The sequence below is a fragment of the Lepidochelys kempii genome, chromosome 2 (assembly GCF_965140265.1).
Source record: "Lepidochelys kempii isolate rLepKem1 chromosome 2, rLepKem1.hap2, whole genome shotgun sequence".
NCBI classification, from domain to species: domain Eukaryota; kingdom Metazoa; phylum Chordata; order Testudines; family Cheloniidae; genus Lepidochelys; species Lepidochelys kempii.
In genome coordinates this window covers 222497283-222517179 of record NC_133257.1, presented here as the reverse complement: position 1 = coordinate 222517179, position 19897 = coordinate 222497283, and the positions used below count along the sequence as shown (strand labels likewise).

The following is a 19897-nucleotide window of genomic DNA, read 5'->3' as shown; positions in this document are numbered from 1 at the left end:
TTGAGCTTGAAGAAAAAAATCACATTTCTGTAGCTGACCCTTAGTTTGCAACTTTTAGACTGAAGGAGCTGACTGCAGTGCAGAATCAGAGGCTACAGAGAATTCCTATGCAAACCTCTTTCTGCTGAAACACTGAGATCTAATTCCGCCTGCTTTAAGGTGGTAATTACATTTTAAGCAAGCAGATACAAACTGATAATCCTGCACATTTCTTTTTTAGACTTAGATTGTATATAAAATGCTTAAACCATATGCTAAATCTTTACAGAAGAGAATTACATTAGAGTGCTAGTATGTTAATCACTTCACTTTATGTTGTTATAATTGTAGAATGATAGGTGACACAGTGGATTGATGCTCTGTTCTTTTAACTCTGGAGGCCCAAGTATTAATTTAGTTCAGGTCACTACCTGCTCCTTAGTAGAAATTAGGCAATCATCACCATTTGGCTGCAGACAGAGGAATGTTTTCAGACAGAAGTGAGAAGTAATAAATGGCAAAATTATGTGGGGAAATTTGTATGGGACCTCCTTACAATATAATTCCACAGTATGCATCCAATGAAGTGAGCTGTAGCTCACGAAAGCTTATGCTCAAATAAATTGGTTAGTCTCTAAGGTGCCACAAGTCCTCCTTTTCTTTTTGCGAATACAGACTAACACGGCTGTTACTCTGAAACCTGTCCTTACAATATACTTGGTTCTAGTCAGTGCTAGTGATTTCTTACCTTTGTGTGGTCTAAACTTCAACTATTTATTTAAAAAAAAATAAGGTAGTTGGTGGTTATGATACATTTTGTAGTTGGATTCTAATTCTAGTGTAATTTTTTTAAGGTGATGATACATGTGAATATCTTCTCTCCAGTGGGAGATTTCTTGGGGAAAAAGTATGGCAGCCCCATACTTGTATGATGCATAAATATAAAAATAGGTAAGGATATCACCTTACATTCTTTTATTTTTATTCTGTTCTCTACAGGGGAAAGTAGTAAGAAATCTGTATACTGGACTGCAGTCTTTTGAGTCTCTATAGCCTCATCTCTTTTGGCTGTCTTCATGCTTGCATCTGATTGTTTTTAAATGGGTTACAGTGAAATACATAATTTATCAGAGATCAGAAAAGGGCACTTAGTGTAAGTCCTTTGTGGCAGATATTCTTTTCATTATGTGTCTAGGGTGCTAAGCATAATGGATCATGCTACTAAATATAAATAGATAAGAGTGGTAGTAATAATTTATACTGCATGTTTTGTTTATTATGAAGAATTTCAAGATAGCTCAAGGTGCATCACATGTTTTATATATGGTTTCAAATTGTGATTTAAAGGGCAAATACAATTCTTAGTTATAATATCCCAAATAGTTAATATATATTCTTTCTTTAGAATTTTTTCTTAAGAAAATGGACTAAATAATGTTGAGAAATAAAAGTACCTATCACTTTTCTCTTCATTCACTTAACCGTGACAGATACCTTTATCACTCAGAATTATTCTGTTACTCAACAAAGTTATACAACTACTCAGTCTTTTTGATTTTTCAGCACCACCCAATGGGAAAGAGAGTCCTTTCACTCCTGCAGTAATTTGTAGAATCAAATGGTCAGGGTGGCTCCTTATTTCATACTTATTCCTAGTTATATGTAATGCATTCAGTATTTTAAAAAAACAATTTACCCTTCTTTAGAGTTAGATGTAATGTTTAGAATTTTCTGTATAACATTCAAGATTTCCTTTAAGGAATTGTCAATTTCCTTCATTAAATTGATTCCTTAAATAATGTAATATGTTAATTTTGTAATGCTGTTTCTTTTTGCAGTGAAGCAAAAAACTGCCTCCTAGACAAACATATTGCATTTATAGGAGATTCCAGAATTCGCCAATTGTTTTATTCTTTTGTAAAACTCATAAATCCCCAAGTGAAGGAAGAAGGAAACAAGGTAAGACTGTCTTTTTTCCCCCAAATTTGTCACTTCACTGTTAAAACTTTACTTAATTTCCAGGTTGAAAACACCAGAAACCGGGTTTTTTCTAAAGACTTTGATGTCTGGAATGGGCATTTGTTGGGAAATAATACTACTTACTATCCTAACATTCAGGAAAGGGGACCACGTAGCATAGTTCCGCAGAGAAACAAATCAAGCACTTGAGCGGGAGATTGGGCCCAAGCAGTTGTCAGAGGGTGATAACAGGAATGTTTGGCATGCTGAGAAGTGAAGTGGGAAGTTTGCAGAGGGAGTATTCAGCAGATGACAGTTGAACAGCCTGGGAAAGAAAACTAAGGTGGCTTCTCCAATGGCAACTGAGGCTATGGCTACACTGGCACTTTACAGAGCTGCAACTTTCTCGCTCAGGGGAGTGAAAAAACACCCCCCTGAGCGCAGCAAGTTACAGCACCGTAAAGCGCCAGTGTAAACAGTGCCCCAGCCTTGCTCCCAGTGCTCTAATCCGCTCGTGGAGGTGGAGTACCAGGAGCGCTGGGAGAGCTCTCTCCCAGCGTTGGCGCGCGACCACACTCGCACTGCAAAGCGCTGCCGTGGGAGCGCTCCTGCGGCAGCGCTTTGAAGTTTTGAGTGTAGCCATGCCCTAAGTGAGATTTGGTTTTCTGGTGAGAAAATGGAAATTTGTCTGTACAATTTATGAATTCGCTGTGAGATTATGAACTCTGTGTCTTTACCAATCGGCAAACTCTGTTTTGAATGTGGGGACAAGGTGCTTTCTCTGTGATCTCTTTACCTCCATATTGGACAGAAATGCCAAGGCATAGTGATGCAGGACTGACAATAGACAGTTGTTAAATTGGTATAATCCTCTTTTCAAATATAAACATCCTATACAGTAAGATAATGTCTACCCCAAGAACTGGCTAGATGGGGAGGGGTCACTTGGTAACAGTCATCTGGTATTGGGCTCTGGTCCCTGGGGAGGCTGATTAGGAGGTCACCTGACAGGGACTGGAAGGTTATAAAAGATGCTCTGTTGGGAGTTCTTTGGTAATTTTTCACCAGTTTAAGATGCAGGAGACAGCTGTAAGAAATGGATGAGGTTGGGACAGGAGGAACCTGCCTATCTGAACATAGATGGCCCTCCAAGCGAAGAGTGAGCTACAGTGAGGGGCATTGTGTTCAGAATGTGTGTTGTTTTCTATATGATCTATACCCTCTATGTATTTATCATGCTTAAGTAAAGAGCAATAACGTGTTAGTATCTGTTATATGTTACACCTATCAAATGGCCCTCTGAAGAGGGGAAAGTAGAAGGCCTATGCCTTTGGAGTTCTGGAAAAGGGTGTGTTTAAACTGAGGTGGGGGCTGAGGAGTCAGCAGTGAGACCAGAGGGGCTAGGAAGCTGGGCCATATGGTTGCAGCCTAGACAGAAGATCTGTGCTCCAGAGATGTCCCTAGGGGCCTAAAGACAGGGACATTGGGTGCTGTTCAGACCTTAGAGGCTTAAAACACCCAGGGAACCAATGGCAGGGTCTCCTCATAGCAAGCTGATGAGCTGCCAGCAGAGGGAGCCCAATCTGATCTATGCCAGTGAAGTTTTTTTGTCTTTTTTTAGCCAGTATTAATTAATTCAAGTCTTGTTGTAAGTCACTTCTTGAAAGATTAATTGCTGATTTAATCGACACTGAAATCCTAGATGCATTGACTGATATGCAAGTCTGATTGGGGCTGAAATTAAAAATAGCTTTCTGCCTTCCCTTTCTTGTAAATGCCACTGAAAAACAGTTCTGTGTTCATTTTCTGAAGATAAGTGTGAAGCACAGCTTTCTAAGTGGAGCCAGAGATAGACTATAGCAATATAGCTTATCAGGCAGCCAAATCATTAACTTCTTCTGCTGTTCAGGGTTTGTATTCAGCTTCAGGTCAGACTGGTTGTATAGGCTGATTCCCCACTCTAGCAGTTCAAGTGCAGAAAGTGGGGACCCACAAGGACTCTAAAAATTAATACTGGCCACTCCAGACTTGAATTAAACTTCCAAGGTTACAGCTTTTATCTGACCTTGGAGTGGTAGATGCTGCCATCACCCAAGTGCAGAACCCCTTTGAGAACCCAGGAACGCACACTTGGGAATTCTTTCCTGTGGGGTACCCTCAGGCCCTTTCCCCCCACCCGCGGGGGGGGGGGGGGAGAGGAAATCAGCTGTTGCCACCAGCTAATTAAACAACATGCACAAACCTCTTAAGACACAAGAATCCAATTCTGTTCTTAAAAAAAGGTGAACTTTATTTATTAAAAAAAGAAAAGAAAAAACACATCTGGGAAATCAGGCTATTGCTAGATTTAAAAAAAATAAAATCAGCCTACTACAAGGATTAAGCATCAAGAATAGCTTTCTTGAGGTCCAGCTTAAAGGTTACAAGCAAAACAAAAACACTTAGGGTTAGCACAGAGTAGTCCACAAGCCAGAAATAAATAAAAAGAGATAAACCTAACTGCATCTTCCTAGACATTTTCTGATCTACTTACATATCTGGGGTTCAAAGTAGTTTCCAGATATGATACTGAGGATTTTTCATATCTGGCACCACGCTTCTTACAGCATAACTGCACCCTGTCTGCCTCTCCCCAGAGAACAACCACAGACCAACAAAAGGGGAGTCATTTTTCAATTTTAGAAAGTTCTAGCCTTCCTATTGGGTCTTTTGGCCAGGTGTCCACTCACTTCCTTTCACCTATGCATAGCAGTGAGACTTTTTAACCCTTTACAGGTAGAGCAATTAGAGAACAGCTACTAAGGGATTTTATAGCTGCTGGCTGGCTGGGTATCCATAAAAGGGAGCTACCACTGCCTTTCATTTATCACACTTTTCAATTATTTAATACAATCGGGGTATTTAAATGCACAATAGCAATCTATCTGGCAGGCAGCAAGTAATTAAATTTCACTTGTCAAAGCCAGATGTTTGGCTGATTGGATAACAGGAGTTTTCCTAGCCTGGGGGTTGGTGTTGGATTGCTTGCCAGAGGTGGGGAGTAGTTTGGCAATTATGAGAATTTGGTGGGGAGGAGTAGTTTGGTTGGTTCTGAGCTGGAAGACCTTTGTGTCAAATGCTTTTGAAACTGATGGAGTAACAGTGCATTTAATAGATATTGGAGGATATCTATTAAATGCATCCTGAGGAAGTTTCAGGATGGCTGAGCAGGGGGACTCACTGGCTTATGGAGAAAGAATGGATATATTTGTCTACGGTACTTCAGCTCAGTTTGTGGAGGGAAAGTGCACTTGTCCTTTTTGTTTCAGGGATTGAAACTGAAATAATACAACTCAGTTTAATGTTAAAGGAGTATCTGTGTCTACTGTAATTAAGGATGCCTGACTTATTCCATCCTAATCTCCTGTTTTCAGTCAATAAGTTATGAATTGCATATTCCAGGCTTGATTTCTGCCTGTGGTGATTTGATTTTTTTCTGGAAACTTCGAGCAAAATTGGTTCAGCTGTTAGAGTACAGGGGGAGCAGGAAAGTAGGCATACTAGTGGTATAGACCAGGGAAGTGTGAGAGGAAAATGTTTTGTTTCTATTTCGGTCCTTTGAGAGGAGTATTAAGAAAAATAGTGATGTCTAGAAAGGAAAGATTTCAGACTTTTTGAATCATTTGGTAATAGAAAGCTGTGGTGTTCCCAGGAGCTGCTCTGGGGACATAGCACCATATGCCTGAGCTACACTTCAAAGTTTTGCCAGCATAGCTATATCAGTTAGGAGCATGAAAAAAATCAGTTACACCAGCAACAAAAAAACCCACAAACAACTTTTGCTAGTATATCTTATTTCCTCCAGGAAGTGATATAAGCTGTGCAGACAAAAGAACTATTTTTCTCATATAAACTGTCTCCTCTAGGCGCTGTACTAGCAAACACTTTTTGGTGTAGATGAGGCCTTAGATGAGTAGAGCCCTGTATGGATACAAAATTTGTATCTGCACCCGATCCACAAAAATGGTCCACGGATATCCACAATTTGTAAAGTTCTAGAAATGAGAGGGATCAGTATTTGAACATACACTGCCTTCCAGTAGAACAAGTTTAACTTGTTTTTTATTTTGGCAGCATGGAAACATTCTTTTTGAAGACAAATCTGCATCAATTAAAGTGGTAAGTTTTTTATGATAATAAGCTCCAAGCTATAATAATCAATGTATAATTTTATATGCTCCCCCTGTACTTCAGGTGAAAACAATTAAGGACCTCTTTTCAGAGATACTGATCCGTCACAAATTAAACAGAAGTCAACCAGGATTGCAGGTGGTCAGCACCATTTTTGGTCTGATTCCCACCCACCCTGAAGATTTGTACCTTAAAATTTAGTGAAATCTGAGTAAGGTCCTTAGAGGTGTGTTTGGGTTGTGGTGTTTTTTTAAATCAGTTCCATTATCTTACAGGAGCTTTGAACTTGATAGTAGTGACATACAATATTAGTCCTCTCATCAGATCTGATAATTGGCCCTTCCAGTGAAAGTGGTTTGTGATATTTGGAGCAAGGAATGTGGTAAATTCAGATGAGCTTTCTTTGTCACCCCAACCAATTCTCTGCCCTGGGTCCACTTTGATTGCAGTAACAGAGTGAGCCAGATGCATCACCAGTGTACAAGGTTTTTCAACACACACACACACACACACACTCTCTCTCTCTCTCTCTCTCTCTCTCTCTCTCTTACACTTGTGGGTTGTGGGTAGGTTTTAAGGAGAACTCTGTTCTCCTTCCCCATCCCCAGTGGTGTGGGAGTGGGGTCTTCCTGCAAAGATCTCAGTAGCATTACTTTCTTCCCACTCCTTTCCATATAATTCATCGAGAGAGTGCATGTTGAGTGGATTACTTAGGTCTTTGGAGGGAGCTATGATTTAAAAAGGATGGTCAGTGTTGTATTCAGGAGAGGAGAAGTGTAACTTTGTGCTAGGACAGTCTTTCTGTCTTCATTATAAAGTTTTGTTGTAGTTCTTTGTTTTGTATTTTCCCTTTGATCTGACACTCTCCACTGTACTTTTTTAGGAGACTGTAGTACCTCTTGATTGTGGAAGCAGAAACTACTTATGATGTTAAGAAGCAGGCTGGGCCTTAAATGGCCTCTCAGATTTATTTAGGAGAGGGAATAACATTAGCTGAGGTACATATAAAGTTTTACATAAATCTTTTGGAATTAATTTAGAGATTTTATTTTTATTGAGGGGGAATGATTTTAATAAAGTGCAAGTCATTGGCCCTTTTTGTTTCTCTCTGCTCTATTTTTAGAAGTCAGTAACGTGAAATGCTAGTGTTAAATGTTAGGACTCAACATAGTTTGAAACCTGGAATATTAAGCTTTCAGAAAATTGGTTTTCAAGTGCAGAGATTTGCAAGATAGCTGTTGCGAAAAGTTGTGGGGAATGAAGCAAAAAGTTAACTAGAATACACTGATGTGATCCTTTGTAAACCTTAAAACATTTGTTTCTGTCCTTGATATCATTGGAAAACTGAGACTCTTCGCTTCCAACTCGTTTAAAGGTTTAGATTCTATGTGAAACCTTGGCTCCATTGAAGTAAATGACAAAACTCCCATTTATTTTACCCTTTGTTCCTGGCCAATTAAGACATCAGATCTTTCATCTATGATTGGTCCATGAATGTAGTAAAGAAATGAAGAAAAATTTGGACCAGTGTAATTTTCTGTGTATGAAATGCATTGCTTGCAGTTGATATAGACGTGCATTTTCTGAATGATGAACTACGCTTAAATTTACTCACAGATATTAATACATTCTTTTTACAGGATTTCCTATGGTATCCAGAAGTTAATGGCTCTATGAAGCAATGTATCAAATCTTGGGCTGAGGTGTGTTCTAAAAATATACTGACTTTAGAAAATACCAACAGATTGAGGGACCTAATCTCCTATTGTTCCATGTGCTTAACCCGTATTGTGTACAAGTTCTGGATGTAGATAAAGGAGAATAATAATTTAAAAAATTGAAATCAAGTTATACAATAAGAGCTCTAAAAAGATATAGTGTTAATCTATTATATCAACAGTATATATTCACACAGAACAAGCTAACACAAACTGCAGAAATTCACAATGTGGACTCAGAAGTTTAGAGGTCAAATGAAAGTCTACAAAGAATCCCACAGCTCTGTAGTATCTGGTGAACTCTTGCAAACTTGTGCGGGGTGCACTGGATCTTAAAATTATGCACTAGTTATACGTACTATCTAATATTCTTGTTTTCTTGCTATCCAGCATGTTAGGTGTTCTTTCAAATTACTATACTTAACAAATATAACGATTTGAACATGTATCTCTCTTGATAATTAGTAAAGTTGTTCACAAATTGACTCTTACTAAAGAATAGTTGCCATTTCTGGGTTTCTTCCTTTGATGATTCTATAATAGCTCATTATGCCACTAAAGCACTCACCACTTCTTAAATTTTCAAACAAACATCTCTGTGCTTTTTCCTATGCTGCCCCTCAGGTTTCGGTGAGCTCCCTGTAAACATCTGTGAAGCTACCTCTCTATCCTCCTTCAAAACCCTTTTTAAAATTGTCCTTTTCCATGATGGCTACAAAATGCTTGACAGCAATTAGGTTGCTAGTGTGCAGAGACCACTACCCATCATGCTGACTAATATTGTTTCATTGTTTTCTTGTAACCCCCCCGTCTGCCTCTATCTGTCTCTTGTGTTATATTTAGCTTGTAAACTCTTTGGGGACAGGGATTCTTTGTTCTGTGTTAGTACAGCACGTAGCATAGTGAGGTCCTGTCTGTGTATAGGACTCTTAGGCACAACAATACTACAAATAATAATAATAATATAATTGTCACTTAATTATTTAGACAAATACCTTCAGTCATTGGCCACTTCATAACAATGAACATGCCAGATCACAAATGTTTAGAATATTTATTTCAGCTGCTATAATGCTTGTTTGTGTGATTTAGCAATGCATAACATCTTATGAGTAGATGCCTAGATAGCTTTTAAAGAGCAAACTTAAATACTGCCTAGCTCGATAAATGATTTTGAACATATGGAAACATAACGATACTTTGCACTTACATAGAACTTTACATCTGAGGATCTCACTGCTTTACAAATTCTTAGCCTCACAAGACAGCGGAGGTGTGATAAAATCAAGGCACAGATGTTAAATAACTTGTGCAATAAATTGAATAATAGCTTTAGTGATTTGTGAAGATATTTAGAAGACTAATCTCTCTTTTACTTTGTGTTTTAGGGTTCTATTGCAAAACCTCATGTAATTGTAGCAGGAGCTGCTACGGTAAGCTTTTCATCCAGTAGGCATTCTGGTGTGAATGTATGGAAATTATGACAGGAGAAGACATGTGTTTCTAGAAAAGTTACAAGAGGAAATAGTTACTTTAATTTCAAAAGGGAAAACATACACTGATTGTCAATCTTCTATTCCAAATGTCTTGTTCTTGTTATAACAAATACTTTTTAATATATCAGAGTAATATTTGTATATAGACTTGTGTGATGTACAGTAATATTTTCTCACTGTTTCATTGTTAAAGACTGTGTTTTGGCTTGATGAATGGATGAAATGTAGAACAAATCCTCTGAGAAGGTAGACCAAGTACTTCATAAAAGTTTTAAATATTTGTATGAATAATTTGGCCAACTGAATATAAACTTTTTAATGAATATTGTTTTCAAAAAAGTATTGACCTTGATGATGGTCCTGTCTGCAAGGTTTTCCTTCCAGGAATCCATTCTTCTTACTTAATTTAAAGTCTTCTGTACTCTGTCGACTTGTAGAATACCCCCTTCTGCTGTTACCAGGAATCACCTAAGTATCTGTGCTTCCTGAGACTGTGAGCTTTGACATCCTGATTCAGGAATCTGAACCTCAGGGCAAGTCTACACTAGAGTGCTACATTATCACAGCAGCACCGATGCAGCTGCGCCACTGTAGTGCACCTGGTGAAGACGCGCTATGCCGATGGGAGAGTGTCTGCCACCTACATAGTGCGGGTGTGGACAGCGCTTAGGTCACTGTAACTTACGTCACTGGGGGTGGTGGTGTTTTTTTGACACCCTTGAGCAATGTAAGTTACATTGTTTTATGTGGTAGTGTAGACTAGTCCTCATTCTCTCCCCACTTCCAGTAGGAAGAGGAGTAGGGTCCTTCCCCCAATGCCAGGTATCAGCATCACTTCAGGACATGGACTAGTCTTCCTACTATCTCCCACCTTTAATGACATCATCCTGGGTAGCAAAAATACCCCAATTTAATGTAAAAGCTATACTTAGTTGCAATTCAACATATTTTAATAATTACCAACTAAGAAGAATTAGCCTTTCTTTAGGAAAATAACTAAAAAGTACAAATGCAAAACGTGATTTAAATAATCAGTTTCAATCACGGTTTCCTGTTTGCTGACTGAAATCATGATTACATTTGTCAGTTTAAATCACTTTGGTTCAAATCAGTCCACTCTGGCTCAAATTCAGGAGTAGCACACTGGAAACAAAATCTTTTGAGTGCTGCTATTTGATCTGTGAATTTGGAGACAATACTTGTCTAGGAGTCCTGCTAATCTATAAACCTCTGGACACCAAAAGTTTCCAAGAAGAGGTGATGTATTCATGTAGTCTGATGTAGTCAAAAAGTTCACAAGAGCCGTATGTCAGCTGTCTGGAATCGCTCATAAATGTGAATACCAGCATCAAGGCCGACTGTTAGAAACCAGGACACAAACCCCAAACTGATTGTGAGTTCTGCGCTTAAATTTCACCAACTAAGTAAGTATCAAGCATGAACTTCTCAAGCACTATAACAGACTTGATGTAGAGTCACAGACAGTCCCCTTGGGTACTCCAGTCTATATTAGCACTCCAGGCAAGCCTGCCTTTGGGATAGATGGTGCCTTACACCAAAAATCAAAATGATATTCAGGCTACTCCCAGGCTCAAATGACTGGTCACTTTCCTTAAGTCAGTTGCATCTCAAGGCTCAAACCAAAAACAATGCTTGTAGCCAATGCTATAATAAACTAACTGAAGATTTATTAACTAAGGAAAAATAAATGATTTATTAACTATTATTAAATAAGGAAAATAAATGAGTTATTTACAAAAATTAAAGCAGGTAAACATGCACACACAAATGAATTATAGTCTTCAGTTTCAAAAGATGATAGAAACTGTTGCAATATGCAATGTCTATATATCCTTTGGGGCTAACCCAAGCTAAACAGCTTGGGGTCCCTTGCTTATGCTTAGTAGTCTTTGCCCTTCAGAGTTCAAACAGCATAGGGATAACAATTTCTTCTTGACAGGGATTTTTATCCCCTTCCCCCCAAAACTCAAGCTGATGGGATGAGTGTTTGTGCACTCTCCTCTCTTCATGGGTTTGGGGGGAGTAATCAACAAAGTTTTTTGTCCCCTTATGTTTCACAATAGCTTGTCTGATGTCTATGGGCCTTGTTTCATTGGGTAGGAGATGACGCCTCTTGTGGTAAACTAGTATTTCACACTTGTTAATGCATCTCTCCTGACTGTGGGGCTTTATAGTTTCAGAGCAAACACCTAAATATTACCTTATAACATGGGACACTGATATTATGTGTGAGATTAATGCATGCAACAACTTACAAGAATTTTATACAGTCTAAACACATTTTTATAAATCTACCTATTTTAATAATACTAACACACAGATGGGCCAGACTGGTTTCCAGCTGTGCATTTGTCAGTGTTCAGTGAGGCTTGGGGGTCTTGGCATGAGCTAGTACCTGGTCTGCCAGTATCACACCATCTTGGGAGACTTCCCTACAGATGATCGCCTAAAACTCCTATCTGAACTCTGTGCTTTTTGTTTCTCATAAGTTTTCTTAGAAGTCTCTCTTTCATACACAGACACACATCCACCAGTACCCCAGACGAAATAGTAAGGCCTGATCTACACTTAAAATTTAGATTGACAAAGCTATGTTGCTCAGCCATGGCTGTGCTGACCTAACCCCTGGTGTAGAAGCAACGAGGGAAGAAAGCTTCCATTGACCTAGCCACTGCCGCTCGCGGAGATGGATTACCTACAGCGACGAAAAAACCCCTTCCATCATTTTTGGAAACTGTTATGCTGCAGTACTACAACAGCATAGCTACAGTGCCGTAGGTGAGCCTTTATAGCACCTGTATTGTAGACATGGCCTAAGGCTGGACATTAACATAAGAAACTCAAGAATAACCCCCCAATCCTGATTGCACCATGTCCTACCCCACATAGAAATGAAAACTCTCTGATATAAGATGAAAAAACCACCATCATGGTCTACTGAAAATCAAATTCCAAAATATATTTACAGAAAACTCTACCCAGTCAAGAACTAGAAGAACCAGTGAAGCGCAACTATTGTTCCCTAACTACTGCTTATAGATAGTCCAGTACCAAAATGACCCCTTCTACCTAACTCTAATCAAGGGCATCACCTTTCTCTTTGTGGATATCAGTTCTGAAGCCTTTGGGTCCATGGGACTCCTCAGCACTATTTGATGCTGAAGTACTGATGGTAGCAGAAACTTTCATTTCTGACTTTGACTGGCCAGAATATTGTGCCCCTTCTTGGGCTTAGCAAAAGTATCTGTTTTGATATTCAGCATTCTCTATCTGATTGGGCATAGTTTCAGAATAAATTTGTTTCTCCCTCCAAGATTATGACCTCTCACAATAGCTACTTTCCACTGAAGTAATGAAACTGTTGACCAGCTGGAACAGGCTTGAGTGTGTGGAAGAAAAGACCTTTCATAGGAAATGGACCTAGATCATGTAATTCACTCCCACAAAACATTACAATGGCTACAGGTCTCACCACGTTCAGGCTCATACAAAACTCATCTTTTTGGCTCTGTGTTCCCTCTGTAATGTCAACACAGACACACACAGAACAATAATTTAAAGAATTTCCTCAACTATTTCTATTACAGGCTGGGAAGGAAGACAGAGAAAGATTGTTATTGTAAATTTTTTATTTAAATATTTGGGAGGCACTTGGATACATAAATGTTCCCCTTCACTGTAGTACTTAAATAGATACCACCACAAATCTTCATAGCTTATTAAAATATTTAAGAAATAAACAGGTTCTATAATAGTATTGAAAATAGCTGCGAATGATGGAGTGGAATCAGTAAAGTTTTATGATTGTATATACTTTAGAGATACAGAAACTGAATTTTTTTTTATTTGATCTTCTAGTGGTCTATCAAGATTCACAATGGCAGCAACGAAGCCCTCATGCAATATAAAATCAATATCACTTCAATAGCACCTCTTTTGGAAAAATTAGCAAAGAGTAGTGATGTATACTGGGTCTTACAAGGTAAAATACAGTAGATAACTATAATTTGTGCTGTAATTGTCTGATATGAATCACAGTTTTGCAGGCTGTGGAGGACTAAACCATCTTTCACTGCCTTGCTTTACTTATGAACAACCTCAGCGCAGTCTAGTGTGTGCATAAATATTCAGAAAATTTTGATATCCAATCTGGAAGACTTGGATCTTTGTCAATATTGGTATGTTAGATTCCATCCATTTCCTCTTGACTGTACATTCCATGTATTTGGCCTGTTCCTACCTTCATGAGTTAGAGCTATCTGAAATTACATGTGTTGACAGTTATATCTAGACATAACCAGTTGATTTCTTCTTCCTGAAAAGAAAAATCTTAATCCCCCTAAAAACTGACCTCTCGTTGAAAGATTCCTGTAATAAAACTTCTTCAAATTGCTTGACTTATACAACCCATGATAAAGCTTAAGAGAAATGCTCCTTTCCATTTTTTTATTATGAAGTTAGCCGTTAGCCAGAAAGGGATACATTTTCCAAAGAAGCGCACTGATACTGGGCATACCCACACCCAATATGCAACCATGACTATAGTTAATTACATACATCAAATAGACTGTTGGTGTAAAATATTTTCAAATTTTAATAACATGGCTGATTTTTAACTTAAATAAAAAACAGCAGAAAAATTTAAGAAAATGTTAAGCTTGCTTAGTTAATGGTTTACAAGTCAAGTTTTGCCAAAGTTCAGGTTACACATGTGGTCTCAGCTCTTTCATGTTTTATGTATTGTATTTGTTTTTAATTATATGATCACATACGATTTCTCAAATAATAAAACATATGCAATTTTTCTATAACTTTATGACCCTATTTTGTGCATTATTAAATGTAGTGCTTACTACTCTAATTAGCCCCATAGCAATCAGTATCTGTGTCTGAAACCTGGGAGGGACTGCTCATGGTATGAAGCACTGTGCACATTAGTGTTTTGCAGGATTAAGCCATCAGATACACATGGGGCATGTGATAGTGTTCTGTACATCAATCCATTAAAGTCATTAGTATGAAACTACTCCTGGGAGAATTCTGCACTACTGCGTGCACGTAATTAATGAGCCATGCATATTTTTAATTTTTTGCACAGAAAGACGCTTCTGCTGAAATGTTGCTGCAGTTCCGCCTCTTGCCTACCAGAGGGCGCTGTGGCGCAAGAACAGCAACATTTCCCAGCAGAAAATAACTTCTGAGTTCTGCCTTTTGCCCACCAGAGGGCGCTGTGGCAATAGAACATAGCAGCAGCTCCTGGCCAGCTAGGGAAGACAAGGAGCCTGCCTTCTTCGCAGCGCCTGTCAGGCCAGGTCAGGAGACAGGGACTATGGGGAGACAGATGGCGTGGGATGCTGGGGAGAGGGGGGGTCAGGCAGGAGCTCATAAGGGGTAGTGGGGGAGGACAGACTGGGGCAGGGGCTGAATGGGGGAGTGGAGGCACAGGCCCACAGAGGGGAGGGAAGTGCAGGGCCACATGGTAACCGGGGAGGGAGAGCAGAGCGACAGAGGGTGGCTGAATGAGGGCACAGACACACATGCGATGGGGAGGGTTTCAGGGACACAGGGACAGGGGAGTGGCTGGGTGGGAGCAGAGACACACAGGGAGGGGTACAGAGCCACATAGGGACAGGGGGAGGCAGTGCAGGGCCGGATGGGGAGAGTGGGTGTCTGAGTGGGGTGGAGGGACACATGGACAGGGACAGTGCAAGGACACATGATGACAGGAGCAGATGTGCCTGACTGAATGGGAGAGGCTAAGGGTCAGTCAGAGTCTTCATAGGGGAAGCTCCCTAACAATCCCTCGATGCCTGCCCCAAAAAAACCTGTTCTGTACTTTTCCCGTCCATACCCAACAACCTTCCAAGTTCACACCAGGCTCCTTCCCAGCAATTTATTTCCCCCTTCCTCAGCTCCTTCGTTACCCCTAACTCCCCCCAAGCCTTTGCACTGCTTCTGAGGGGTGTGGGAAATACGCTTTTGTATTATAGTTTAAATGAATTATTACTCAGAATTCTGTATTAATATGCCGAGTAATGAATCTATTTGTCAAAAAACATTTCCTGAATCTTTTTTTGTTGTCTGTATTGTTACAGGTATTCTGAAATAAATGACCAAAAATAATTGAAACTGGTGTGATTATATTGTGTTATTTTGACAAATAAAATATTCAGAATTCTGAAAAAATTTAAACTATTGTGCACAGCATTGTTAATTTTTTGTTGCAGAATTTTTAATTTTTTGGTGGAGAATTCCCCCAGGAGGAGTGATGATGATGATGGGCTATCACTCATTACCAAGTATGATCATCTTCCATGGAAGTTATGGGTCGTCAGGTGGCTAATAAGGCCAATTCTTGAACGACAAGTTGTATTACGATGAGGGCAGATGTTTTCAGGCTCAACAGGAGGCTGTTGACCATGACTGGAAACCAGTCTCTCCTTCTTCCTGTGCCTCTTGTCCTCTTCAGCTTGACGGTGAGCAAGTTCAAAATGCAGGGGACCATCACTTAGGACTTCACTCCATTTTAAGTGATCCTGGGCAAGTGTCTCCCAAGTGTCAATTGTCAATATTACACATTTTTAGCTTGTCCTTCAGCAAGTCCTTATAACGCTTCCATTGTCCACCCACGTTATGGTACCCTTCTTTCAGCTGAGAGAACAGGACCTGTTTTGGGAGGCGATGGTCTGGCATCCGGACAATGTGATCAGTCCAGTGGAATTGCTGACGGATGATCATTGCCTCGATACTGGTGGTCTTCGCCTCTTCCAGGACACTAATATTGGTGCGCCTGTCTTCCCATTTGATCTTCAGAATCTTACGAAGGTAGCGTTGATGGTGCCTCTCAAGGACTTTCAAGTGATGTCTATAGGTTGTCCAAGTTTTGGACCTATACAACAGGGTTGGGAGAATAATGGCTTGATAAACAAGAAGCTTGATGTCTGTTCGAATGTCGTGATCTTCAAAAACCCTGTCATCAGCATAATGTCATCAGCATAATGAAGTTCCACAGTAGATGTTGTGGAAATCTTAGTTTTGGCTTTCAGGCTGCTAAGCCTGAACAGCTTTCCAACCATTCTGTAAATGGTTTCAATGCCAGCTGTAAACTTCCCAGCAATTAGGTAAAGAATGACGACCATAAAAAACGCAAACTTGGTTGGAGCGATGATACAGCCCTGTTTGACTCCTGTTTGTATTTTGAAAGGTTCACTCTGGGAGCCATTGCTGCTCAAAACAGTCGCTTTCATGTTATTATAAAGCAATTTTAGGACATTGATGTATTTATAAGGACATCCAATCTTAGAAAGTACAGTCCAGAGATCACGGTGATTGACTGAATGAAAGGCTTTAGTTAGATCAATAAAAGCCATGTACGGCAGTCGGTTTTGCTCCCGACACTTTTCTTGCAGCTGCTGTGCTGTGAATATCATATCTGCTGTTCCACAACATGGTCGGAAACCACTCTATGACTCTGGTAAAATTTCTTCTGACAGAGGCAGAAGGCGGGTTGCAAGGATCCATGCTAGAACTTTGCCTGCAATGGTTAGGAGGGAGATACCACAATAGTTTCCACAATCCACTTTATCCCCTTTCTTGAAGAGGGGGACAATCAGGGCATCCCTCATTTCACTGAGTGTTTCCTTCTTTATCCAGATTTTAAGGATAAGCAGGTAAAGCTGCCGAATTAGCTCTGGTCCACCGTTTTAAAGATTTCAGCGGGGATCCTATCTAGACCTGCTGCCTTGTTGTTCTTCATCTGCTTGGTAGCATTGTGTACCTTTTACAAATTGGGAGGGTCTCCGAGCTCATCCCTAAATGGTTGTTGAGGGATTTGCTCAAGGACTTAATCTGCAACCATAGAATTATGGTTAAAGAGATCTTCAAAATGTTCTTTCCAGCGAGAATTGATGGCTTCGTTGTCCTTCAGAAGTGTGCTTCCGTCCATAGAGCGAAGACGATTCATACCATGACAAATTGGCCCATAAACAGCCTTGGTGGCACTAAAGAATCCACATGTATTGTGGATGTCCGCGAGTTGTTGGAGTTCTTGCGCTTTCTCAGTTCACCATTTGTTCTTGAGTTCTCTGGTTTTATGTTGTACTTCCACCATCACCTTGGCATGGGCTTCTCTCTTTATATTACAATTTATGTTGTTTTGCCAAGGACAAAATGTCATTCTCCTCATTTATGAGTTGCTCAATTTCAGCATCATTCTCATCAAACCAGTCCTGATGTTTTATGGTTTGGTAGCCTATGTTTTCCTCACTGGCATTGATGATTACTGCTTTCAGCTGGCTCCAATGTTCCTCAATTTCTTCTGGAAACTCTGATGGGAGCTTTTCTTCTAAGACTGCTTGGAAGTGGTCACGCTTAATAGGGTCCTTCAAATCTTGAACCTTCAACTTGTGCCTGACCTGCTTCTTTTGTATGAAAACATACAAAATAACCAATTCTTGCCCAACATTTTACAGTTTCAGTATGTCATAAAGTAGTAGTGAAAATTATGCAGAAATACAAAGGCCATCTACATTAGTTCAGTTAAGTGCCTCATATCCTGAACTCCATCCAGCTGTGCTGCTAATTGGAAAAAAGTGATATATTACATTAAAATATATACTTGGAGAACATGTATAAAAATTCAATATCAATAAAGGTATAATGGACTATGAAAATAGCACAAGTATAGAGGTATGAAAAATATAAGTATTTTAGTGTGTTTTTAAGGTTATAGGAAAAGTAGTGTGATGTATTGAATTGAGAACTAGTGTTTGATCATGAATTTAAAGATAGTGATGTAATGAATATGCGGGGACAGAATTAAGGTAGCTAGTCCTGTTTTAATTTTGATGTTTCTGGATTTTTAGATTAGAATGTAAATACTTATGTAACCTTAGCTGTATTGATGGTTGATGTGCCCATTCTAACGTTCAGTTGACATATTCAACATTACGAATTCTGAACAAGCAGAGTTAGGCTTTAAAAAAAAAAAAATCCCAAACTAATGTTGATGTGGGTTCATTGGAATGTGCAAGAGTATTTGAGAAGAGAAAATCTCTTCTTTATCAGATGACTAAATACATGTTCTGAGAGGTTTTAGGAAAACTTGCTCCCAAACTAAATTCTTGTATGCCAGTTTGAAGATTACAGTGAACTATTGGGCTTAAGCCTCATTTAAAAAAAACAAGGATTATAATACAAATGGTAAAACGTTAATTTTTTAACGTTAATGGTGTAGCACTGAAAAATTATGATTAATCTTTTAGGATGAATATAGTCTATAGAATTTGAGTGATTATGATTGATTTTTTTAATAAAGCTTAACATTGTTTTAAATTCAGATCCTGTTTATGAAGATATGTTGAGTGACAGTAGGAAAATGATCACTAATGAGAAAATAGATGCTTACAATGAAGCTGCAGTCAGTATTCTGAACAGCAGCTCCAGAAATTCCAAAGCTAAAGTTAAAGTGTTCAGTGTTTCTAAGCTCATAGCACAAGAAACTATCATGCAATCTTCAGATGGCCTGCATCTCCCAGAATCAAGCAGAGAAACAGTGAGTACTTTCATTATTAGTCAACATAACAAAGAATTAATAATGGAGCAAGATTTTAATTGAACATGTTGTACTCGTAATGGCAGGTAGTATGAACTTTGGTGTCCCTTGCTGATTGTAGTCTTAAAAATGACATGAAATTGTTTGCAAGACCCCAGCAGATGAAATTGTATCTTTTGGGACCTTGCAAAACAAATTTTACAAGATGCTACTTGCCATTTTGTAAGTAACTATGTAGCTGTTTAAAAAACGTGGTTTCTCCTGTGTGTTAAGCACTATTTGAGACCATCACTAGATCCTTCAGATCCTGAGAAATCCAAGCTGCAAATTTGTTACTTTCCTCTGCATGAATGAATGACAGTTGCAGCTTTTTGGAGAGCTGCTCTCAGGGCTAAATCCTAAATCTCGCCTTTTGTGAGCGTGCAAGATCCTCAGCGTATTAGTAGTAATTCTGTTATGGCAGAGGCTGGGGGGATGTGAAGAACCCTTTCAGGGGATCATCATCCTATATAAATCTCTGTAGAGGCTCCCTGCAGCACAACATGGAGGAAGTTTGTGGTTTGGGGGCAGGGTAATAGATAGGCAGAAGGTGGGTTATTGGATCCATGTCTGTGCAGGTCAGCTGGCAAGCTGCATGGGTTACTGCAACACTGAGTCTGCAGTAATGTTTGCAAAGCAGTTTTGCTGCCATTCCACAGTTTGGGGTAGAAGTGTTACATTTCCACACCCTCCACAGCAGACCTTCTCAGGTCTACTTATTTGGGTTGTGCTCCAGCTCGTGATTTTGGTTCTTGTTGATTTTCCAAAATCAATAATAAAAATTAAAGCTGTTTGTTTACATCAGGACTCTTAAAAATATTGACTTAGCTCTTTTGATATGGGTTATTTTAATCCTGGAATTTGTGTGTAACTACCTGTGTGCTCATATATGAAGTGCTTAAATATAAAATGATAGGGGAAATCTTTACTACTGCGAAATATTAGTAAAGCTATTTGAAGAA

The 19897-nt window shown here is 39.2% G+C and overlaps 1 protein-coding gene across 2 annotated transcripts in view; it reads left to right on the top strand.

Moving 5' to 3' along the window:
• The window catches only part of CASD1 (CAS1 domain containing 1), a 61277-nt gene that overhangs the window by 18041 nt on the left and 23339 nt on the right, over nt 1–19897 (top strand). For both annotated transcript variants that reach the window (XM_073333919.1, XM_073333918.1), the window contains exons 2-8: nt 834–930; nt 1818–1938; nt 6052–6096; nt 7749–7811; nt 9215–9259; nt 13202–13325; nt 18682–18896. In XM_073333919.1, the coding sequence (XP_073190020.1) occupies nt 834–930; nt 1818–1938; nt 6052–6096; nt 7749–7811; nt 9215–9259; nt 13202–13325; nt 18682–18896 (710 nt within the window). The remainder of the gene's footprint in view (nt 1–833; nt 931–1817; nt 1939–6051; nt 6097–7748; nt 7812–9214; nt 9260–13201; nt 13326–18681; nt 18897–19897) is intronic.